Raw genomic sequence first — 27,095 nt, 5'->3', positions numbered from 1 at the left:
ATTACTTCTATGCCATCTTTAGGGGCTTTAAGAATAATAATAATCAGAACCACTATTTTTCTTATTTAGGTAAAGCTATACACATTTTTAGTGTTGTAGGAACCAAAATTGTCATCATGTAAGTGCAATAGTGTATACTGGGATTTTTGGTACCTTAAGTGCTGCACCGCCGAGTCTGTACCATTACCTTTCTTATGTTTCTTCAACAGTGTGTATTAATGTTAGACATAGCATTACACATTATACACAATGCTTGTAGCTCAATACTTCTGTCTTATTAATACTTTTCCGTTATTTTTCAAATTTCCATTTACTCTATTATCTTATATTCTTGCTAAAAATGACAATCACTCATGTCAATCACCCTCTATAGCACGTGGTAAGAATATAAAGACTCTAGCTGATCATGTCAATATTAAAATAGGACAAATATGTTGCTTTGGCACAGTAAAGTCACATCCAGACCACAAAAGATCGGATTATGTACAGACAACTCCCCTTTTCACCATTCCTTGGTATGCTACCATTTACACATACTCTACAAGATGAAAATACAAACAAAAAAAGTTTCTTATGAATGTATTTACTTAAAATGAGGAATACAGGAAATTAGGCACATTTGAAATTAATAAAAGCAGAGACCAGAACTCTTTCTTTCATGTAGATATTGCAGACTTACTGAATTGGAACAAAATGTTTGACAGTTTGTGCAACCAACATCTACACCTCAATTAGTTTTAACTCTAGACCACATTAAGGCATCTTAAATTCATTTTTTCTACTTTGACCTAAGTTAACTACTGTTCAAGTGTTTTCCTAAAACACTACATTTCTCAGCTGTAACAGCATCTGTCATTCTTGGCTTGGAAGCAAGCTCTTGTATGAATGTGAGCAATCTTTTTTTGCTTCTTTAGAAATGCAGAGTATGTTCAACAACTGTACTATGGATCTATAGGAATCTAAAGCATGTGTTTGAAGTAATTCAATGCATCTCTCAGATCATGATCAAATATGGCATGCAATAGGATTAATAAAATAAACAGCATACTGCAGTATTTGGTACTCTTACTAAGATGGAAAATAAAAGCACAAATTTTGCAGAGAGAAAAGTAATTAAACCATATATTAAAGGGAGAATTATAACTGCATAATCATTTTTCTTTTATTTAATAAAGAAAAGTCTATTGCTATTGCAAATATTTTTGTCAGATTCTATACTTCAAATTACAACAACAAAAGTAACAACACTTAGTGTTTGGTAGTCTCCTATGAACTCCAGTTTTCACAGCTAATGGCATGTACGGTTCCCATTCCATATTTCTTATGGACTTCAAATTAGTTTATGAGGCTTCAAAAAAAAGAAATGTAGAGGTTGAGACTGTTCAAAAGAATACCAAAGAGCAAAATAAACCTAAAAAAAACCCCAATAAAGTAAAAAAAAAAAAGACCATTTCACATTGAAATTACTCAGGAAGAGAAAATAAAACTTTCCACAGTACTATCTAGAATACATTTCACACCCTGTGATTGAGAAACCATGCTGCCATTTATTGCCCCTGTGTTTCAATAGTAAAACTTTGTGTGTTTGTTGGATTGTATAAAAATATAAATGTTTTCTAACGCCTTCTCAAAGTATTATTGCTTCTATAAAGTATTATTAGTTCTCAAAGTACTACCATTATTAGCATGCAATAAAGATGAATTTTCTGAAATTGTAATGTGAAAAAAATGACAAAAATAGCAAAAGGAAGAGATCTTTAACACAATGCAGTTGGTAGGGCTAGAACTCAGATTTTTTTCATAAAGATCTAGAAAACCATTTATATGCATCAGTGTTGTATTGGCAAAACTATTCTTCCTTCATTTGGCACAATCACATTTCAGTTACCTTTTAATTTGTTTTTTTTCTTATTTTAGGAGAGTCTCCTTCATAGTCCCTCCACAGACACATAAACTTTTATATTTTTATTTATTTTTATTTTGGAAGAGATATCATGGTTCTAATTTTCAAAGAAATTTAGGTTAGTATTTCAGAAGATTGTTTTTAAATCGTTCATTTACTATTTTAACATTAATGTGGCAGTAACAGAAAATTACTACTTTCTAACCATATTTAAAGATAATTGAATTGATATGAAATTTGCACACATGCAAGATCAACAACCTTTAAAAGTGATCATACATTTACATATATAAATTTATCTGACTGACATTTCATAGGAATGTACCAGCACACTAATAAATGCTCTGAGAGTTTGTAACATGAATCATACATTACAATTTATACTGCTGGCATCTTGGCATCAATTTGAATATACGAAGATTTATTTTGTAGGGTGGTAAGTGGAGTAGGAAGGCCAAGGCAAGTAAGTACAAACACTCCTAGAACTGCAAACATGATGGAAAAACAATAAGTACTAATATTGTAAGAGAGAATTTAAGCATGCCTACTCATTTCACAGACGAGCTATAATACATAGGCAAAATATTAAAGGGTGGCAGGCAAGTGAAAGGTGAGCCTATTGTTTGAACTGTAACATAATTTATACTACCCTCTTCCTAAAACCCAGAGTGTATTAAAAAGACATTCTTACAGACCAAACATTTTCTGTGTATTAGGACACGGGATAGTCCATATGACTAGCAATTAGCAAAACAAACGTGATTAAAATCTACGTATTTCTGAAAGACAAAAAAGTAATATTAGTCAATGTTTTCATAACAATTAAATCTGGCAAGCTGCTAGATAAAACGTACAGAAGTTAAAACTTATGCAAGTTAAAAGATTAGAGAAAATGGTGTAATTTGTTTTTATGATATTTGATAAGTAGCCAATACAGGAAAAAAATGCCTTGACAGGTTTGTATGAACTGTTAAATGACAAAAACAAGGAAAGAACTTAAAAGTATTTGCACTTTTCACAAATGTTACTTTCCCCCACAATCCAGTAATGCAAGTTCATATTGATTAGTATCACACATCAGAGCCAAAATTATAATTTTTGAAACCTACTTTATTTCTTTTTTTAGCAATCCAAATTTTGTATGCTATTGACACATAATTGAATGGCTGAAGATTTGAAAAAAATATTAAAAAATATGGATTAAAAACATGTTTCAGGAATTGCTGCTTAGGCAATCATATCACATCTCAGTCTAGAGAACGCTGTAGAAAAAGAAGATGGGACAGGAAAACAGGAATAAAACCTATTCACAGCCAATCTATTCTTATCTCAGTAATATAAAAATGTTTTGTATTTCACATCAACTGAATTTTGCTAAATTCAGTTCTACAATGCTTCAAATGCTTCTTTTATGAAAGTGCTGTAGGGTTTAAATTTGTAGAGATTCCTTCACATCCATACCTTTTGACATACCTTTTACGGTATCGTCATACTTAGAAGTCATACTACTTACAGCTTCTACGTTAAAGACTCCATTGTTTGCTTAGATTATATAGTTCATGACCATGTACATTTAAGACCACTAAGGTGCAAGAAGGGCAGAGCCAGGCTTTTTTTCAGTGGTGCCCAGTGACAGGACCAGAGGCAAGAGATGCAAACTGAAACACAGCAGGTTGCATCTGAACATCAAGAAACACTTTGTTTTTTACTGTGAGGTTAACTGAGCACTGAACAGGTTGCCCAAAGAGGCTGTGGAGTCTTCATAGTTGGAGATATTCAGAAGCTGTCTGGACATCATTCTGGGCAACTGGCTCTAGGTGGCCCTGTTCGAGTGGGGTGGTTGGACCAGATGACTTTTGGATGTCTCTTTCAATCTCAACCACTCTGTGACTTTTTAAACCGAAGTTTAGAAAGGCTTAGGCATCTACCTGTAAGTTAGGTCCCCAGTAAGAATGCTAGAAACATAGTCACTGCAGTCAAAGGGTTATAAAGAGAACCCTTTGCAGCCCTGAAGCAGCAACCTTTATTTGGTCAGCTGAACAGCTCTCCAAACCTCACTGACTGTGCTTACTAAGTTTCCACTAACTATAATGATATCCTAGATGTTTACAACTCCTAGGTAGTACCCCTGCTGAGTATACTTACATTTAGGTGAGTTGTACCTTATGTTGAGTACTTCGAGCAAAAAGATTGCACATCTTCCAGAGTGATGTGCCTCTCAGGTATGCTGGAGAGTGCGACTCTTACATTAGTAGCGTAAGCAAAAAACCAAGTAAGAATGCATATACAAACCCAGCACTTAAAGCAGGGCTAGAAAAAAGGTGGTGGCTCTTTTCATCCAGACACTTAGAAGACAGAACAGACTAAGGAAAAGAATCTAGATGCATTATGATGTCAGGATAACTGAACTGCTAACATGATCCAGCTATGCAAAAGACGCACAGTTCCAGGAATCCCATCTAATGGAAATTATGGTGTCATACAAGATAGAGCAGGAAATTATCTGAAACATTCAGAATTCCCGTTATCTGCATTGAAGGAAGGTCAGGATTAAAAGAAATGGCACTCAGATGTTCAAAAGAACAAGGAATCTGTCCCATGAGAAGTTAAATAAGCTACAATCTAAGAAAATAAAGTCTGACTAAGATTTTAAGAGCGCAAAAACATATTTAAAGACTAATGCTAGCATCAGAGCTCCTTGTGATAAACAAGGGGAAAATAATCTTAGAACAGAAATTACAACTCCATTTGAACATGACAACTAGAACAGTTTCCACTAGGAATAGTAGAAATCAGAGTTTAATTTATGAAAAGATGGTTACATGCAATAATGAAAGAATGAATGATCCAAAAGGCTCACTACTTTCAAAATTATATTTATAAAGTTTATAGGTAACTACTTTATTGCCAATATCCACATTTCTAGGCTTTTTGGTTTTATTTTTAATAACAGAAAAAGAAATGCAAAAATGCAATTAACAGATAAAAAAATCTAAAAGTGATATTTTAATTGCATTTTTATAGGTTTTTTTAGGACTTGAATGATTTGCTTTCAGAACAAAAAATCCCCCAAATCTGTTCATTTTGCCTCTTTTGTGACATTTTGCTTAACTCATGCATTATGTATATCAACACTTGTTGCAAATTATTCTGGGCAAATTGACATAACTTCTAGGTAACACCAAAACCTGTTTAAATAATTAGGGAGACTGAGAGGGAAAGGACCAAGGTCTTGAACTTCCTGGGTGAGTGCTCAAAGCACACTGCAGAAGAAGCAAGTTTAGCCATTACCTCCTCTTCTAACAGTGCTCTGGACGGAACTCAATGCTTTTGAATGTTAGCCATGATCTAATAAAAATAGGCCCTTCAGGGACTTGAACAGAGTTCAAGCACCTCCCTACTCATATCAAAATAAGTACTTAGTTTTCCAAACCAGGAGACTTCCGAGCATGCACATGGACTTCTACCTAGATGTGCTCCAACTTGGAATGCAGATTGATTTGAAGTGCCTCAGAGGTTAGGTGGTGCTTTAGAACAGGAAGCATTGGTAAGACTTCAGTGGAATCTAGTCAAGGAAAATCTGCCAACAGTTATCACTATGACAACCTGTTGGAAAGCCATTAGCATGTGCAAAACCTATACTTATCAACTATATATCACATTTTAAGTACAGTGTGGTGGGTTGACCCTGGCTGCATGACAGATGCCCAAAGCCACTCTATCACTCTCCTCCTCAACTGGGCAGAAGAGAGAAATATAATGAAAGGCTCGTGGGTGGACGTAAGGACAGGGAGAGATCACTCACCAATTCCCATCACAGGCCAAACAGACTCAACTTGAGGAAATTAGTTTAGTTTATTACCAATCAAATTAGAGTAGGATAATGAGACATAAACCCAAATCTTAAAAAAAAAACCCAACACCAAACATCTTTTCCCCACCTCTCCCTTTTTCCCAGGCTTAACTTCATTCCCAATTTTCTCCACCTCCTCCCTGCCAGCAGCCGAGGGGGAAGGGGAATAGAGGTTATGGACAGTTCATCACATATTGTTTCTGCCACTCCTTCCTCCTCATGGGAAGGACTCCTCATACTTTTCCCCTTCTCCAGCCTGGGGTCCCCCCCCGGCAGACAGCCCTCCATGAACTTCTCCCACACGAGCCCTTCCCACGGGCTGCAGTCCTTCCCACCCTGCCCCAGCGTGGGTCCCTTCCCCGGGGTGCAGCCCTTCAGGCACAGGCTGCTCCAGCGTGGGTCCCCCGCGGGGTCACAAGCCCGGCCAGCAAACCTGCTCCAGCCTGGGCTCCTCTCTCCAGGGAGCCACGGGTCCTGCCAGGAGCCTGCTCCAGCGCGGGCTGCCCACTGGTCACAGCCCCCTTTGGGCGCATCCACCTGCTGCGGTGTGGGGTCCTCCATGGGCTGCAGGTGGGGGTCTGCTCCACCACTGACCTCCATGGGCTGCAGGTGGGGATCTGCTCCACCACTGACCTCCATGGGCTGCAGGTGGGGATCTGCTCCACCACTGACCTCCATGGGCTGCAGGTGGGGATCTGCTCCACCACTGACCTCCATGGGCTGCAGGTGGGGATCTGCTCCACCACTGACCTCCATGGGCTGCAGGTGGGGATCTGCTCCACCACTGACCTCCATGGGCTGCAGGTGGGGATCTGCTCCACCACTGACCTCCATGGGCTGCAGGTGGGGATCTGCTCCACCACTGACCTCCATGGGCTGCAGGTGGGGATCTGCTCCACCACTGACCTCCATGGGCTGCAGGGCACAGCCTGGCTCACTGTGGGCTTCACCACGGGCTGCGGGGGAATCTGCTGTGGTGCCTGGAGCATCTCCTGCCTCTCCTTCTGCACTGACCTGGGTGTCTGCAGAGTTGTTGCTCTCGCATCTCACTCCTCTCTATACTGCTGTTTCTGCAGCAGGTTTTCCCCCCTCCTTACATATGCTATCACAGAGGCACTACCACTGCTGCTGATGAGCTCAGCCTTTGCCAGCTCTGGGTCTGTCCTGAAGCCGGCTGGCATTGGTTCTATTAGACAAAGGGGAAGCTTCTAGCAGCTTCTCCCAGAAGCCACCCCTGTAGGCCCCCTGCTACGAAAACCTCACCATGCCAACCCAATACATAGAGTCACTGCATATTTTGTTTAACAGTGATGTCACATTTAGAGCCCAGGAGACTTACATACATTTTATGTTACGGAAACAGTATGGTATATTATCCAATTTTTGTCTGTCCTTTCTGCCTTTTTCTTTAAAAAGGCAAATACAAGCTTCCTCATCATCTGGGTGTGGTAACTCTTAGGAGAGTTACTGTAAGATAGCCAAGATAGCAAAATTTGAAGGAGCGTTGTATCTTCCTACCCTTCTATAGTTTCATTAACTAGATCTAATCCTTTGTATAATCGCAGCTGTAGACCTACATAATCTCAATGAACTTCTGTCAATCAAAATATTTCCAATCATGAAAGACAGCAGAGTCCATTTTAAAAACAGAAAAGCGGGGCGGGGGGAAGACAGCATATAAAGTATATACTCCACAATGAAAACATTCAATTTTATGACCAGTATTTGACAAATGCTTAAAGATTCTGCAATTGGAAGAGGACTTGTTAAAAATGATGGTAAAGCATAAAAGCTGAAAAATCCATGAAACTGTGAAGAGTATATGTTGAACTCATTTAACTCAGAAAAGACAGATGGGACTCATCTTACTTAGTTTCAGATGTTTACAACATGGATATCTACATCTAAGCTTGTCATGTAGCCTCCCTTTATAAGTCAATAGAAAGAAACAAATACCTTACAGATATGATTTAATCCCAACACAGGCATTTAAAGTTAGACAAAACTGATGCCAGCCAAAGTGAAAGCCATACTGAAATCCATTTTACATTTACTTATTTTTCTCAGAAACTAATGTTTGAACTCATCTAAAATCTAACAGTACATTACATTAAAAAAATGCTTCAAAAAGAACAAAAATTTCTGAAACAATGGTATGAATGAAACAGATCTCTGAAAATGGATGTTCAAGGGGTCTCAGTGTTAGAACTGTAGTATGTTCACCTATTGAACTGTAACGTTCAATATTACAGTTAGAACTATAGTATGTTCAATCACAGTATGTTCACCTCACATATGGCATACATGAACAAAATGCATGCCAAATAAGTTGTTACCATCAACAAGATTTACAGTTTCCACCTCTGCCAATAGTTATACAGAAGTAACTGGATGGGCAGAATGGAAGAAACGGACTCTGTCACCATTCCCAACACATTGCCTTCCACTCACCCCATCCCTTCGTGCAACTGTTTTGCCTTTGCCTGGCTTAGACCACTCTTCCAGAGACAAAGGCAGGCAAACTGCACTATATATTCTACTCTCAGATGAATCCCTCTCACCAAAGTTTTCATGACTGCTGTCTCTTTCTTTATTCACATTATGCCTTTCCCCACTCCTCATCTTTATTCCCCACTCCTCATCTTTATTACCTTTCCTCTTTTGCCTATGATCAATCTTCTGCAAGTTTCACAACAACTTAAGACATAATAGGAGAACAATTTATTTGTATTTGTCTGAAAAATAAAATAATTAAGACTCTCAATCCCTAAACTAACTTCTACCCCTCCTTTTTTCCATTTTTCCTTGATGAAAAGTTAACATATTTAAGACCAACTGGGGGGAGGGGGAGCAGAAGGAGTTTTAAATAGGCTTCCTTCATATGTTATAATACACAACTAATGGAAAAGAGATTCCAGGAAATCTTTAATTTAAAGACTTAGTTATCCAGGTTTTGAATGTTTTCCCCATCACCTTCTGAGTCTAATAAAAAGCTAAAGAATTTTTTCAGGGTTGTAATTACAGTAAGAACTTTCTGATAGCATGGTGTTACATTGTGGACAACATACAGATGGGTAAAATTGGAACAGAGAATAATCATGGACTTGCAAAGTTATCCCTACCATGCATCTTAAACTTACCAGACAAATGCTGCCAACAATCGGAAAAAAAATCAAGGTGGTATTCAAATCTGGACTGTAGAAATGTGAGTATGTCTAAGCGTAGGTATCAACATGTAAGCAAAGTATCTAAGGTTCCATTATAATAAATGTCCCAGATGCCAGGAAGCCACGACAAGGAAGTTAAAGTAAGAAATATTCTTTAAGTAAGAGATAAACTGTCTCACAAATTGAACACTGGTGATTATGTGTTGGTTTTTTTTGGTTTTGTTGGTTGTTATTTGTTAAAAAAATGTAAGTATGCCTGGTCTGCCTCCCTCATTTTCCTCCCACTCCACCCCCATTACTCCTAAGTCCCTTTTAATCATGCAGTTTAGTCTTTAGTTCTTTACTAATACTTTAACTGTCAAGGTAACGTACTAGGAAACAGATTAAAGTGTGGAATGGCATATATAACCATAAACAATATCATATTAAAACGGAGATGGCGCTATATTTATTTTGAAGGAGTTGTAAAATTGAAAAAATATAAAATAAAATATAATGACATTTTGCAATATTTAGATCCTATACCTGAAGAAGACAATCACTTGCATGGCTAAAATACTCAAATTTACCACACTTTGCCTGTAAACCTTAAGGCTTTTTCGCAGAAGTATTCTCCCTATTTTACAAGATGGTTAAACTAAAACATACTAAAGGTAAAAACACCACACAAAATACAAATAAGATCTCTGTAAATGCTTTTCAGCTTATCACAAAGGACACTTCTGCATTCTGAAAGGTCTATTCACAGTAATCATGTTAGTAAAATATTCTTTGGAAACTGTTTCTAAAACTGGATGTAACATTCATTTACATGTATCTGCCAAGTTTTTAAATGTTTTAGAAGCTAAACTAAAACATGTTCAAAATGACTCATTGTGGTACCAGAATATGTACTGTAGGAAATAAGAACTCATTTACAAGTGGGAGAAATACACTCACACTTCATCTGTGGGAATTCACTAGACTTCCCTTCCAGTAAACATTATATTTTAAAATAATCATGGAAAATATGTTTCTTTTAACTGAAGTTTATGAAAAGATTTAGACAGCTGGCATAACAAAAGAGACTTACAAAGATAAATGTAAAAACTCTCTTAAAAAATAATTCATAAATAATTCTGCCAAAAGATATCAATTTAGCAATAAAAAAGGTTGCAATTATTTTTGCTTACTGTAATGGTAAAACTAAAACTGTTTAATACAGTTGCTCTGTATAAACAGATAACCGTTTAAGACAAAGGACAAAAGGATAATTTGATTATTTTACGAAGTAAGAGAACGTAGCCGAGGGAGAGCCCTGGCAGGCAAACAAATAACCATAAGGTAGCTCTTTTCCAACATGCACCATGTCAATTACTTTCTCTTCATCTGTACATTTCAATAATGCAAGTACCTTGCAGCAAATGCACTACTTCAAGAATTTTTCTTTCTTTGAAAAGAGGCATTCATCTGGCACCAAGAAAATAAACCTGAGATTTACCCCATGTATCTATGTGTATAGAATACTTTGAAAAAAGCCCAGAACTTTGACGTAACACAGAAATTGGACCCAGATTTCATAACCTGTGACTGGGAACAGTGTGTCATAAGGGACAAATCTAAAACCAAAAAACCAGCCTCACTAGCTTCTAAAAGGCACACCGCCTGTAAAAACAAAAACAGCCTAGATGAACATGCAACAGACGAAAAAGACACAGTATTTTCTCACCTGGTTTTAGGTCTAAAAATCTTAGAATTAAGGTATCAATTGAGGCTTCTCTCCATTTAATTCTGGGCATTTCACAGGGGCACAGGATTACATCAGTCACACTGTGGTCATCCTCTACTGTTTAAAGAAACAGTCTATATTGAGTATACTCAGATTCAAGAGTCAGTTAATTGCCTGAAGTGAGGGGCATATGAAGACAAGAGAAGCACTAGGGTTTCTAATTACTTTCACCTACTTATAGTACCATTTTGCACCAACAAAACTTTATCCCCTTCCCATAGGGTTTTCAATGGGACAAATACTTCTCCTCTCTACAGCCCACAATCAATTCTAGTGACGCCAGCAATGTATCCAAGGTAAAATGGGAAAATGTAGCTTTCTGAAGCATCTGGAAACTTATGATCCACTTTATATTTCTGGAAAAGAAAAGGTTAAGATCTCAGAGAAATCAGAGCAAACATTAAGCAAAATTTCAGAAGGGATGAATCAATGCACTTATATATCTGTTTACCCATGGCAATGAACACTTTCCATGAAACAATTAGCATATCCATATAAACAATTCCAGATGGCAAGTTCCACATCAAAGATTAATCTAGATTACATACATATGCATTCCGTAGTATTTATGTTAAAATACCAGCCAAGAGCTGCAGCATTTTGACAATACAGCCAGTATTTAAATTTTAGAAGATATACACAGATAGGCTTATAAGTGCAAGTGTGTACATTTACATTTTATGTATATATTATGAAATCTAATATTTTAGGAAAAGACTAAATGACTGATAGGTATAAGCATTTTACATAATGCCCAGGCTTCATCTCAAAGGAACCTAAATGATGTTTCTAATACACTTACTTCTACAAGTGCTCTGCCATTTGATAGAAAAAGTTTACTTCCCTTTAAGAGAAAGTTTAAGTTATGCTGCCTATACGATTATTTATTCTGTGGGTGAGAAGCTGGCATAAGCTATGGCAATTTTTTTGCTTCTGGAGTACCTAGAAGGGGCATACACACACAATCCTTACCCTCTCCATACTTCATGAAGGCAGTCTGCAGGTGGCCTGCACAACTTCGTTTTCAGTTGTCAACATTAGTTTCCTTTTCAAGTACAAAAATCTGCTGTTAAACAGGGCTTACAAGAAAAGGTCGGGCAGTGCATGTTCACGTGAGCAACATGTATTTATGTATTCTGTCTAGTGGCAAGACATATAGAAGATCTTTATTGCTTGTAGTAAAGTCGCTTGATTCACCCTTTCATATGCACCCTTCCATTCCATCTCTGTTGGGTTTCTTCATTTCCTAGGTTCTCTGTCCCTACTGCCTCTCATCACACTCCTACCACAAATCCTCTCACTAATCACCAGCTACCATCAGCAGCAGCCCAGCATATCCACTTCCATGCAACGCTTCCCTCAGAGGCCCATCCAGAACAAACATTCCCATCTCACTTCGGCCTTGCTAAAGTTCTGTTTGTAAGTAACTTTAAATATAAACCCAGCTCACACCTATAGGCTCACTGATATAAATAACTCAAAGTAGTACTACCCTTTTGGTGTCCCCATGCTTCAAATGTCATACCGCATCTAAGAGCCCCTATGCCTATATGATGTTTGGTAAAAATGCTGCTATCGTCACATTACTACCCTACAGCTATTCAAGGATCAAGGTATTCCTTAGCAAGCTCTGAACTCTGGTTAACTACGCATTGAACATTAATTGCATGTTCATTTGCTGGTTTCACAGAATATTCTTACGAATTACCCAGACAGTCATATAAGTAGACAGAATTATGCCTTTAGATCATTTAGCTAGGAACACAAACAGCTGTAAAAATTATCTAAATAGCTTTGCAATGAGTAAACTAAAGGACACGTCCTTCCCACTACCCAATATGTGATGGAACAGTTCAGTGCTGAAGGCACGTAGTTTCAAAGAAAATTTACTGGTCTCCCTGAATGTAAACAACTCTCTAAGCCAACCTTGACAAAGTCTGGGATACATTCTTGAGGAAAGCTTGCCTAGAAACAAGACCATACACAAGGGAAGTCAGCACTACAACTCTGGTCTTCCCATTCTCTTCTCATCAAGGCACTGGTCACCAGACAAGGCAATCTCATGATGGCAGAAAACAGCAAACAGGCTGCCAAGGACTTGCATGATTGTTCCATCAGTTATGAACGGTGGTTTCATCAGTTGTGAGCACTACATATAAGTATCATATGTCGCTCTCTTTTGGGAAGTCCTCAGTATGATGAAGATTAATTAGGCATTAGACTAAGGCAAACAGCTTGTGGCTTATGGCCTAAAAGTACCTTGGCTCACTGATGTACATTGTTTTGGTAGCATGTTCATGAACACAGTATGACAGTCCTTCATTTATTCATTTACAAATGGACTAGCTACTACCCTCAATTCCAGAGCAATATGTTACCATTTTCCTTAATCAGGAGAGTGAGTTACATGAAACAGGTATCACCACCGTGCAAGTGAGGACCAGTCTGAGAACAGCAGAGCTAGGCTTACAGTTATACCTAACATTTTCTCAACATTTTGAATGTGACAAGCTCTGGGCAAAACTCAGCCCAAAGCACACTCTCATAAATATTAGTCTTCATGACTAACATTTCAGAGTTTCCCATGAGTTTACCATGAGGTCTGTAAGATTACAAAGCTGTAACTTCCTTCTCAAATCACTTAAACACCTATTTGGACAGAGTGTTCTCCAACAGTTTGTTTTCCAGATATGAGTAGCATCACATCCCTTTCCAGAGGCTAAGCAGAATGTAACCACAGACTCTGAATGTAATTGCAGAAAACAATTACTATAAAAAGAAAAATGTTTTGGTTTTATTAGGCTGAAATATAGTATTACATAAATAGCCATCATTTGAATATTAGAATTTTTGTACAGCCATACAGAAAATACAATATGCCTGTTCTGAAAAATTTAGCTTTTGAATAGGCATTACAATACACAGTTTTGGTAGACATATGCAGCTCACAATCTCTGCATGTATTTACAGCTATGTTGTGATTTCTGTGTTCTTCTGTATTCTAAGAATCACGTACTTGGAGTTTCCTATAAACCGGTTCTTTTCTCATCTGCCATTGCAGTGTTAATGTCTTGGGTCACCTAATGCTGTTAGGGGCTTCACACACAAATCATCATCCTTGTGTCACAGAATGCCTCTTTGGAGGAATTTATAACTGCTTTCAAATTTGTTCTCAAAGGACATGATGCATTTTCAATCTTTCCAGTCTAACAAAAAACCTAAGGACTTAAAGAAAATATTTACTTTTAGGTACTTAGTGTAATAGCCATCACTTAATTTTAACATTTTGCCTTTACTAATCTTAATGTTTTAAGATTAAGGCATTTTGGCTAGCAGGAAAGGAACAGGTAAAAAGGGAATTTCAAGGCTTAAGGAAAATCTTTATGACATGAGGATATGTTCACATTAAAACTTTCCCAAAGCATCCTTCAGAGGCTAATAATATTTTGTGAGAATTATTTCTTCAGAGCTGGGGAGGAACTGAAATAAAGAAATTTCTAGAGCTATAAATATAATTATTGAACATTCATTGCACAGTAAGAGAGCAAACTTCAAAGTTTGCTCCAGATGTAATGAAGCTCACAAAGGTCAGTCATCAGACTAATATCATTTCTATAAGCCTTGACATTGATAATTCTACAACACCAAGACAGTTACAGTTATGAGGTGACTGGTTACAGCTTAAAGCACTCATTCTAGAAGAAAACTATCTTGGCTAAGAATGTAAAATTTTGAGATCTTTATGAGGGAACAACCAAAGACAACGAGGCATACCCTAGCAAATGTGCAGTCTTCCTAACACTACTACTTGTCTATTTGATCAAATCAGTTAATTAGGTATTCTCCTTCTGTTTATTAAAATGCAGTTTAGAATCATCCATTAAGATGTAAACTCCAAATAAACATAACCTCAGGAGAACAGGGAAAAAAACCAAGAGTAGGAGCCTCCCTAGTCATTTCAGTGGAAATATAGGATGCATAGAATTGTTTTGTTATGGATTTCAGTGATGCTTCTACAGCTTGGAAACAAACTAGACCAGTCACCTAGGAAATAGACTTTTTTCCCTGCTTCTCCATCATTCTATCACTCCTGGTCCCTTTCCTGCCTTCCCTGCATCGATTGTGAACTTCCAAGAGCGTGTCTTTCAGCAATTTCCATGACGCTCATGGAATTTTACCCTTTTAGCTATACTTTGTACTTAAGTTCTTCATCAGGAGAACAAGATGAAGGTAGTTTTTATGGGAAATGTGTAGTAGTTACTTTGGCAACGGCTGAAATCTAGACAAGGTCTAACACTGACAGTAAAGGGCTCAGCTTTATTCTGATAGAAATCCTAAGCATTATCAAAATTACACATATGTATCATACTATAGAAGTCATAAATGAATACAGAAGCAGCAAATTATTATTATTTAAAAAGTATTTTAGAAAAAACTAATGAAGTTAATTGAAATTGAAGATTTAAAGTGGTAATTTTTGAGACCTATATAGCTCAAGGGACAAAGCACCTAATATACAAAAGTAGCAGCCACGTCTAGGGAGTAAAAGGCTATGACAGTAATTTTTAATATAGGGTTATGGCAAAGAAATATTCAGTATGGATCTTCTTTTTATCGATTATTTAAATCCTCGCTTTATACAAATATTCTTGAAGAGAGAATAGGCTATTATTCAAATATTAGCAGTAAGTCCAGCACACAAATACATTGACTTAATTTTTACTTTAGAATCCTGGCACTGCAGTCAGCAACATCTGTATTATAAAAACATGTTATTAGAAGGGGCAAATAATTAATTTTAATGTTTCTATTAACAATTAACATATAATGTAATAAATTCTAATTGAATAATGAGATTCCTGCATAATCAGCAGAGATTCTAAATGTGAAGTGGAACATTTATTTATTCAGTAAATTTATCCAACTATCTTCTCATCTAAGACAGTCCTTTAGGTTTGTCTGCAATTAGTAATATATAGGGATCTTAATTTCATCTAATTTAAACACTCATTTTATGAACAGGATTGATCACTTCTCTGTCACCTACAAAGTTTAAGACAAATGACTAAAAATCAAATAGCATTAGTCTCACCTCTAGATTTAATTATAAAAAGCACCACAATTACAAAGAACAAAGAAAACAGGGGTAAAAAGACAGACTAAAATTATAAAGATTAACGGATAGACTAAAAGAAGTCTCCAAAATATATACACAGCTTGCAGCTGACTGGAAAGAAATGAAATAGGTAAAGACGAACATACACAGAAGTTTTTGCATACTTTTTTTAACCTATGAAGCACAAACAATTGCTAATAAGAAATGTCAGTGACTTTTATTCTATTTTGCTTTTTATTTTAGAAGGGCATTTCTAAATAGAAACACTAAAAATACTCCTAAAGATATTTTTACCTGTAGCAGACTATCAATTAAAAACCTAATAGTTTTAAATACCTGAGTTATATACATCAATCTACAAATGTTTGAATAATAACCAAAAATACTTTGAAATCTTCACAGAACAAACCTAAGGCTCTTAAATATTTTTTCGTTGCCATCATCCTGACTTTACTCAACCCAACTATAAAAACATTGTTTAAAAATGCCCTTTCATCATCTGTGCATATTCAAATAGGATAAAAAGAGTACATATTTAAAAATATCCTGTAACCTCTTAGACAAATGCAGGAATTTGAACCTCCCATTAGCTTTTACAAAGCTTTACCAAGGTTTTTTTTTTTATAAATAGCACCCACTGCAAAGTTGAAGGATTAGTATTGCCATAACACAATCTTCTTGAATACTCTTTTTCTGTTTAGCACATACCTATTTTGTTTCTTCTAATTTTTCTACACCTCTCATTTTCTCATTACAAAAATAGGAAAAGAAAAATCACCTTGAGTACATTGTGAATGGCAATCAACTGCAACAGAGTACAATTATTTTTTTTGTCACTAAGGAAAGTAAAATTTTGTAAGTTCACACTATCTATGGATTTCCCTTGTGTTCCTGGTAATTCTGGAATTTTAAACCCAGCTTCCACTAATAGACTAAGCTGTAGATTCCTGAAAAAAGACATTAAACTCCTTAAGTTCTAAATGAAGTGAACAATCAAAGCCAAGAGATGGCTATTGTAGGCACCCCCTAAGGTGAAGTGCTCTTTTAGGAGTTCATCCCAAATTAGACCTTAGAGTCCACTTTGAACAAAGGAATCACTTCAGTTTTATGTTGCACCTTACATGAACAAGAAAATTTAAGCAGCAGGAAAAAAATGATAGAAAACCAGCATGTATTTGTTCTACTTTTTGGTGCTGTTCTTTTGTTGTTGTTTTGTTGGGTTGGATTTTTGTTTTCAAGGATAAGGGAGTAACAGATTAACAGTCAATACTCTAAAAATAACACTTCAGGAATATTCAAGAGAAAGAAAAGTTGGAACATATTTAGTATGTATGCTTTACTATGTAATAAATGATGGAGATGTTATGGAATTGTTCTCATCATTCAACCCCTAGACACTTCCAACTGAGGTAATAGACTTTTGAAATTAGAAAAATAAGTCTTAGTCAAATTACCAGCAGTTTAAAACAAAGTGAAAATGTTTCCATTTGGTCATAATTTTTTTTAGAATATGTGTGACATTGACCACAGCTTAATCCAAAACATCAAATCAGTTAAGTTTTTTTCATTGTCACGAGAAAATGAAACATAGATTCTCACACAGAATTTAGAGCTATATAATAGCAAAGAAACAAACAAAATTTATACCAAATGTCATAGTGATCTACTCAGAGGTTGAAAGTGTAGATTTTCTCAATATAACCCTTTCATTAATATTATCATTTTCATATTTTCTTGGCATTTGTAAACAGCTGTTTAAAAAAAGCTATCACAAACATCAGTAAGAAAAATGATAATAACTGCACTTGACTAGAAAATTGGGTATTAGTTACACTGCTGATCACAAGACTTGCCAGGGGCTTTATTTAACTACCATTCAGGCCAGTCAGCATTCCACATGCTTCTGAAGCTTTCAAACATGTTTGTTTATATAGATTATGATACCAGTGGTAACTACGATGAGTCACCTTGTTTTCATTAAGTAGAACTAGCTGTTATAAACACTTAAATATAGAATCTAACACCACAGGTATTCCTTTTTATCTTAGGGGTTTCCGGTGACATTAGAAAATCTCTTTGTTCCAAAGAACTGCCACATGTCAGTCCACAGTAAATTCAGAATTTGGGGTCTTTTAACTTCAGGTGTTTATTCCATCTTATCATGCCAGTCTGTTGCCTTGCAGTTCAATTACATAGATAATTTGGAATGCATAAAAAGTCAACTGTACTGTGGTTAGAAGTGAGGTAGTTTTCAAGAGACACACTTACATGTTAAAGAACGGAAGCACGGGTTTTCCATTTTCCCAAACAGAATTTTTTTTCACTGAAAAGCATAATCTTCTGAGGAATAATCTGCTTCTTTGAACTCCAAAAAACAGTATTAATCAATGAGGAAAGCAGAGTTCTACTTAATTGGAAAGCTTATCACCAGAAAAAGCTACCATCTACCAGGAGGGCAGACGCATAAATGTATTAAATAAGATGACAACAAATGACATATTAGTAACTTTCCTTTTTTTCCCCCCCTCTAAAGCTTGTATATTAAAATCTTCTTCTTACGTTTCTGATCGCAGGGGAAATTCCCTCCTCAAAAAAAGCCACAATATGAAAAAAATGACAAATTATATGAGTAGGAATACAGCAGAAAAGTATTTTCTCCATTTTTTAAGTTTAAAAATAAATATAGTAAGAATTATAAACTTGATACTTTCACTAAAAACGAGAAAGCGCATACTCAAATTGTCATATGCCAAACCGATTTTCTAGAAGAGCTTCCAGTTAGAAATTAACTATCCACATGCCATAGTAAGCCTTATCACAGTGAAAGGTAGGAGTCTCATCAGCAACAAACCCAAGGTTGAGTCACATTATTAGCATTTCATTTTGACTTAGATCAGTTTTGAACAAAATTTCCTGGTTGTCCCCACTTAACCACCTTTGATTACCACATTTTGGTTTGCATTGTGAAGCCATCATCTCAGTTTGCTAACTGAATTCCTTTCTGAGAATCCAAGAACACCTACAATGCATTCTAACCACTGAAAGGCATTCAGCACCCTTGGGCCCATTCAGCCTGAACCAGAAGTAATCTGAAGTCAAACCCCTGAAACTCAGCACGCATATCAAGTCCTCTGACTCACCTCTTCTGCTCTAGAACTACCTGTATTGTTTCACACCACTAGTTAGCAATGACGTTCTTTCAGTCCTTAGGCAATGCTACTCCTTCAGTAACACCACCACTGCAATTTAGGAGTTATACATAAAAATCAAAAGCTTTAATTAATTTGTGGCTATGCTTAAGTTAACAACTTTTTAACAGATTACTACTTATAATTAGAAACAGGATAATAAGACTGCTTGTAAACAGGTAGAAAATCAGTCAGTTTCCTTCTGCGTATGAATAGTACATATAGAATAGTACATTTGTATAGACGCTATATTTTAAACATGGCATGAAAGACTGAGAAGAGACAGCAGTAAGAAATGAAACGTAGCATGTGTAACTGTTCATGACTACTGCTCTCTATACACAGTTTACAAAAACTATTAATTGAAGTCATCATACAAGAATTTTCTACTTTCAACTAAAGAAAAAACCCAACAGAACAGGTTTGGAGTTTGACCATTACTACTGTACAGTATGAAATCCACATTCTTGTTATGAGATGCATAATTATATTTGCTTGTCTTTGCAGGATCAAAGAAAAATCAAACTTACATATTGTTACTGCACTGGTAACAGCAAAAATTACTACTAGAAGTAAATCTGTAACTTCATTTAAACAAAATGTTTGTAATTCAATTTATAAGCAGAAAGCCAAAGTAGTCATTCCTCCTACCTAAAACTCCTGAAATATATAGTTATACCTTTAGATTTTTCTATATGCAGTTTGAAAGATACTTACTGTTCTAATAGTTGATCATATTTCCTTAAAGCATCCTTTTCAGCAATAACTGCTCTTTCTTTTTCAGCAACAGCATTATCTCTTGCTTCTCTCAGATTTCTGAAGGAAACAAAAGTTATTCTGTCAAGCATCTGTTAGGAAAGACTGCTTTAGTTCATGACTTACTACAGACTGATCTTAACTTCAATACCACCTTCTTCAGTTCTCATAGAATGATAAAGGGGTTCGTCTATCTGTATTCCTATTCATCACAGAGACTTTACTTCAGATTACTTTCATATATACCAGCAGTTTCCAGTTCTGAAATTTTAAAAACAATGACCAAGCCACCTATTTATATGTAGAAACATATGAATAATTCTAGAATAGTAGAACAATAAATTGCTTATTTTTTGTATGAATTAAATAAATTCCAATAATTTTGCTTGGTACTTCACTAATAGCTAGGAGAATGCTGTCCTCCTAGCTGATATGATTCACAACTTTTATGATAGAGCAGGAAAAGATTAGCTAGGGATAGAAATCCTACTTCCACATACAAACTAACTGGCTAATTAGCCTGAACATAGGTTATTGCATATCATTGCTGTCTCATTCTGGGTTCTGTTGCTGGCATCATTTTTGATCTGCATAGAACCATAAAACAAACACAAAAATTTTATTGCAATTAATCTATACTTTTTCAAATTTTTAACCATGCATCAGTCAAGACTTGTAAACTACCTGATTATTATTTCACTGACACAAACGAGAATACTATGATATGAAGAATGCTACATAATTTGTGTTAAAAAATTACATAGGTATTAACAGTCTGTTAATCTGTAGTCTGCCTGTAGCATAACACAGCAATAAACTAAATGGAAGTACTGCTCAAGGAGTGCTTATAAACTGTATCTCCGTTATTTAGTGCAACACAGTAACCACCAATTTGCAGAGTGAACACTGGTTGTTGAGCACCAGACACCTATGTTCTGACTGTTCTTGAGGATTTTACTTTACTCCTGGTTTGTTTCTTTGACTTGAACACTCACTAGCATTTGGAATATATTAGATGATCTTAAAGACTCCTTTCAATTCTGTTTCATCTGAAGGGGATCCTGTTCATGCCCTACAAATGTGGGCACAATACCACAAATCCAAGCACAAACTGTTAGGCAAGCGAAACCAGGGCAAGCAGCAATGACTAGGGGATTTCACTTCAAAGTCACATTCTTCATCTGAACTAACCTATTAATGTAAATGCAACCAAGCTCTTCCCTCTGAAGTTGTTTCTCCCCTGCTCCCCCCTAGGAGTTTTTCTACCTTAAGCAAAGTGAAATTACAGTTCCAGGCAAATTTTGAGGAAAAGAGAAAAGTCAAGATAATAGCAGCAAATGGAAAATTATTAAGCCCACGTAATGTTATCCTAGGTCATTTTAGCCACACTAAAGGTATATAATTTTTGGATGAAAGATTTTTCTGGACCAAGGAAATGGTACTTTTCTGAACTCAAAGTAATTCATATGAATAGGAAATAGTTACTTACAAAGAATCAACATCAGAATTATGCAACAGTTAACTGGCTATGAGAGAAAGATAACAAAATTTTCTCTAAAAACTGAGTTACTGGGCTACAGAATTTACCAATGAAATTCAGGGACTTATCTTGAGAGTAGATTCTTTAAAACTAACTCATACCAAACTATAAGAACATGGCAATTAGTGTTGTTAACCGCATTAAGATCAAACGTATTATGTCTCAGAATAGGAGTGCAATGTTGTATCCTTAAGACTAGAGTAATAGAAGTGGGATAAAAATAAAATGGTAGGAGATATACTCGTTTAGAGAATAAACTACTTTGCTTAACTGAACAACTAATCAAGTGAAAATGCAATAGAAGGAAAAAAGATACATGAGGTGCTACTTAACCAACCAGATAATAATCACAGATGTGATTTAACAAGCATTTTAACAGAGCTAGGAACCATATTAGCAACACGGCCAGTTTTCAGATTGTGTGACTGCAATTTTAAAAAAGGTAAACCACCTATATGATGGCTTCACATACAGGCCATATGGACCATCAGGTATCTAGCAAGTCTAACATACAAATGAAAGTACCCTTCTAAAATGGGACAGAAATACTACCTACAGATTCATGAACACGTATGGGGAAAAAAAAAAAGGTGGGATGAGCAGAGGAGAAGCAGAAGCACAAGGATATCTATATTAGCTTTTGAAATAAACCACTTAATAACTGCCATTTATTGCACTTCAGTTTACACCTCAAAACTATTCTAGAGTGCACAAATTGGATTCCAGCCAGATTGAACCAAGTCAGAAGATGTGCCCAGGGAGAGCATCTAACGTGCTCAAAGCTACTAAATTGTGTTTGATCTATGGGAACAGACTACAGCTAACTCAAAGTCCAACCTCATGCAGATATTCACATGCTCTGTGAATTCATTCATGCTTGCTAATGCAAACACAGCCAATGCTTACTACAACCAAACAAGTGAAACTGATCCCAAATAAATTTAAGAATGAAAGCATCACCTTTTTATTGGTGTGTGTTCCCACCTCCACATTTTAGCTTCTTGAACTGACTCATCCAAGTGTAAAATAAGAGCCATTAAATTCAAAGGAAACATCAAGCCCATCAGGCTTGGCAAAATGCTAGGGAGTAAGAGCAACTGAGTATTACATTAGTTTAGCTGTAATACCATTCCATGCCTTGAGCCTGAAGATGAAAACAGGATCTTAGCTTTATTTTCAGTCACAATCAGCATCTCATCACATCACACAAATTTACTGCAAACTGCTTTGCCCACTATTTAGAGTTTCATTTGTTTTCCTGTTGAGAGGCACCTCAGTCTGGGAAGTACTGTCTCACGGTGGAATTATTTAGCATTTCATAAAAAGAGCATATGTTAAAAATCCTTTTTATGCAAAATAAGAAATCAAATCTAAATTGCTTCTGAAATGTAAATCCTTATTTCAGTGAGGAACCAAACTTCCGTAAATTGGTTCCAGATACAAATTAAATATATTTCACTAGCTTTCTCAATGATACACAGATCCTTGTAAAATCTCCAGAAGAGTGGAGGTTTACCTTGTAATTCAAAATAAATGTGTATACAGGAAGTGGTGTATATGCATGTGTGTGTATATATTTTACTCACACTTACAAAACTACACAATGATGTAATTTTTTTAAAATCAGAACCTTTCAGCTGACTGGAAGACAGACAGAAGGAGTCATGTTCTTTTTTCACTCTTCTGAGTGGTAACAAAACTACCTGTCAGAGGAACAGATGCTGATGCCACAAATGTCTTTTTACTACAGTCATTTCCTGCTCTACACAAGACACTTTCAGGACATTTACAATGAAATTATAATGAATTAATAAGCACTGGTCCCATTTTAAAGAAATAAAAGGGGCAAAAAACAAGCTCAAAAAAAAATCCAGCACCAAAAGTCCAAACCCTTATATCCCAAAAGGCTTATGTATGTACCTAACACTGCATGTAACTCCATGGAATTCAACAAGATGACACACATACAAAATCAATATGCACGTCTTTGCAGGACTAGGATCTTCTTCAAATGGCAATTTTATAATAATTCACACGAAAAGAGTATTTTTTTAATCAATACTGTAAACAATCTCAAATAGATTTATTTTAGATAGGCATAAGTTTTATTGGTTTCCCTTCATTTTTTTCTGCTTTACTTTCTGCATCAACACCACCTCTTCTGGTTTCCTGGCAGTTTCAAGATTACCTCTATTCCACGACAAGTAAACCAACACATTTTGTATTAACTAACTAACGCTATACATCTAAACAAACTTTGAACCACTAATGTTTATCTAGAAGTCAACTAGGATTATAACTAAGCACAAAACAGTACAAGTACAAGCCATTTTTGCCCTAATTAGGTTACTGCCTGTATCTTATCTACCTGTTTTCACGTTCATACATCTCTTTTGAAGTGCTTCTTAGTTGCTCCATTTCTTGATTTGTTTTCAATCTTATTTTTTCCAACTCTTCCTGCAGTCTCTTTTCGTATTCTGTTTTATAGTGATCTCTGGAACAAACAAATACACAACATGGGAACTTAAAATTAATTACACTGGCCAAAATATCAAAACTTCAGGTACAGCTGTACAAGTAGAGCAGAGAGCTTCCTGATTTTACATTCTGTTTTAATACTTATTCATTTTCCTCCCAAATTGCTTGAAATACATATTAGCTTATTTGTCATACAAACTGAGTAAAAAACAATAGGAATAAATAATATTTAATTGGGAATAAATAAAAGCTTTCTGCATCCTGTTTATTTTTTAAGAAAGTAATTTGACATTGATTAATGATGCAACATTATGCTTAACATTCTTCCAAAAATTCTTTGTCAGTCTCTACATGAGTGTTTATATTCATTAACTGCTTAAAAAGAAAAAAATAATAATTAGTTTCCTCACTTTCCAAACTTTTATAGCTTCTTCATCACTGGATAAGGGTTGGTTAACTTGCTAACTTACAATACTGCTATGCTACTACAAGACTTTGTTGTATACTATTTGCACCTCAAACGAGCAAAAAACATCACAAGCAACACTGAAGATTACATGCTGTGGAGATTTGTGAAGTCAAAAAAAATTTCTAAGATTTGGGAATTTATCCTGTCAATGTGACATACAAATTAATTAATTAAAATACACATGTAAGCTTTTAAGCAGCAGATATCAGAATATTCCAGGATAAAATAATTTAATTTTAGAGTAATATTGACATGTTTTTACAACTTTGAAGCCCGTGACAGATCGCAGGGAAACCCATGAAGAATTTCTCCTACAAAACCATAAAAAAAGGTTTATCTTGTAAGTACTTAACAGCTAAGGAATGTTAAAATTTTATAGCATCTAGTTAATGTTCAAGAATAATCAATCAGCAATGAAGCAACTGATAGAAATTACATGTTTGGAAATAAAACCACGTTTATGAAGAAATATGCATTTACAAGCCTTTTAAGCTTTAGATTTCTTCTGATTTCAAACTGTGATAGCCCATAATTTTTAGAAATCGCTACTTGAGCTGGTTAAACACTCCTCCACGTTAAGTAAAAGCTCCAAAATATTTAAATGTCAGAATGCTTGCTATACAAGTTTCCCTGTTTTCTTTTTATTGAGACACTGAATTTCAGCTGACCTTTCAAGGCAAAAGTAAATTTATCCCCTCTCCTTCCTCGATCACACCACACTACAGCGAAATACTTTATGAAGATCTTTGATACAATGAAAAGTTTATTATAAACCTCCCCCCCCCCCCAAACATTAGAAACATCTAATATTCTTTATGTGTTATAGGGCACAATATGTAGGCAAAAAAAGAAAAAAAGGAATGCTAATGATCAGGACCTCTGGATACAACTCTTATGTGCAGAATCAATGAGCAATACCATTTTCTTGGTACTTAGACAATTTGCTAAAATATTCTGTCATAGCAGAAATTACACCTTCCCTCCCATAGCAAGACTGCTGAAAGTCAGGAAGGTTCACTGAAAAACGTAGAAGAATGTGGAAAAGTTTTGAACACCCACAGTGATGTCACCAGAAGACAGTTTGAAGTGACACCTTATCTTTATTACGATGACTAAAATAAATAAATTGTGGAGTAAAGGGCATATTCCCAGTATATGTTGACTGCTCTTCCAATGCCTTTTAATAAACACCAACTGAGTTGCTGCTGAAGCAAAGGACGATCCTTTGTGATTTTTATTCCTGACTTGCTGTTATGGTCTTCTGCTTAAGCAGCAATTAAAAATGTGTTTGCCTTACCAAGTTGTTTTGTCTTCTTCAGGCTGCAGGATTTAATGAGCTTCTTTCCAGGCCTACTATTAGTAAGGCTTTATATTGTGAATAAACTAAACACGATCTGAGCATCTCAATGCAATGAGGGACTGTGTTTTAAGATTGAACATATAAAGGGAAATAATTTTTGTTGGTCCGTGCTTACACATAGATTCCAAAGAACTGTAGCTATGAGCTTCTGCCATTCATCTTGGCACAATCTCAACCTATTTTGAAGTGTGTCTTAGTAGGTACAGTTTCCTCCTGCTTTATTTTTGTACCTCTCTAATTTATCTAACAAATAAATAGGATTCTGTAGAGCTCTCTATAAGAAACCTAACACAGATATGATGAACAGTTTAAATTGGGATGCAGTCTTGGAAGATGCACACAAAGTGTGTACACATGTGTGGGAAAATATAAAGAAGGGACAGCTTCTGCAATATTGCAGATGACATTTTAAATCACTTCACAAAAGTATTCTACTACCCCCATTTTACAAGAGAAATCTTATATTAACATTTTTACATTTTACATTATGAAGTGACATATTCAAAGTTCATCAGCAGGTCAGCAGTGAAACCTTGAATAAAACCTAGGCTGCCCAAGGTGCAGTGCAGTGCTACACATGCTGCTCCGTACACTACACTGTCTTCTCTGCTATGATGCATTGTCTGTGCATAAGACAATAATGGTCACTAGAGGAGAGAAGACATACCTGCACTATTCATTGCAGTTAATATCTGTCCTATGAAAATTAGCATCATGAAGGGGTTCTCCAATACCAATGATGTCAAGAGAGAGATTTGTTAACAGTACAGAATCCCAGTGACAATATCAAGATCTCTAAAGGCAAAGTAAGAGTCACAGAATTTCTCTTTTGTTGGTATCAAAATGCAAGAGACAGAGACCTCTCATATTCCAGAGGACAGTGAAGCAGGCTTGCACAGTATCCCAAGCTGTGGTAGAGGCAAGCTACATATGTCTCTTTCTAGGTTCCTCAAATAAAGACACCTCTGTAAAAGCACCTCTGCGTCATTATTACAGGATAAGGACTCACAGTGGTTTTCTAGAAATAGAAATCTAGCTACAAGAGTGACTGCTTACAAGCACATTTCTAGAGGAAGACTGTCTAGACCTATGTGATTTTTTAAAACCCCATTTAATGGCAAGTCCTAAACATGTATTTAAAATGCAGAAGTTCCATGTAAGCATAGTTCCGAGATATATATGAAAACAAATTTTAAAAAGTTTAAGTTTTGAAAGGAAAAATAGTATTAAAACCCCTTCTGATATGGGATGGAACTCCATAGCTGATAATTTCAGTAAAGTGCTCTTCTATTTCCATTTATATAACAATTTGTCTTTTAGTTGTATTACAGGGGAGTCATATTAGCACACTATCTTAGTTGTACAAGGACACAAGATTTATAGATGCTGTTTGCAGTTCCATCTTCTTGATTCAAACGGGAGGCAGCTGAAGAGAAGCTGAACCTACTTCATACTCTAAGTTTATTCATTCAATCCAAAGCTGTTTTTGTAAAGGAC

The 27,095-nt window shown here is 35.8% G+C and overlaps 1 protein-coding gene across 1 annotated transcript in view; it reads right to left on the bottom strand.

Annotated features, from left to right (window-relative positions):
• PIBF1 (progesterone immunomodulatory binding factor 1) overlaps positions 1-27,095 on the bottom strand; it is a 121,112-nt gene that overhangs the window by 66,526 nt on the left and 27,491 nt on the right. The window contains exons 9-10 of the mRNA XM_037377711.1: positions 23,660-23,785; positions 19,713-19,811 (exon numbers count right to left, since the gene is read on the bottom strand). Of these exons, the coding sequence (XP_037233608.1) occupies positions 19,713-19,811; positions 23,660-23,785 (225 nt within the window). The remainder of the gene's footprint in view (positions 1-19,712; positions 19,812-23,659; positions 23,786-27,095) is intronic.

The sequence above is a fragment of the Falco rusticolus genome, chromosome 2 (genome assembly GCF_015220075.1).
Source record: "Falco rusticolus isolate bFalRus1 chromosome 2, bFalRus1.pri, whole genome shotgun sequence".
Classification (NCBI taxonomy): domain Eukaryota; kingdom Metazoa; phylum Chordata; class Aves; order Falconiformes; family Falconidae; genus Falco; species Falco rusticolus.
Note: the sequence above shows the minus strand (reverse complement) of the source record. Positions and strands in the feature narration are given on the sequence as shown.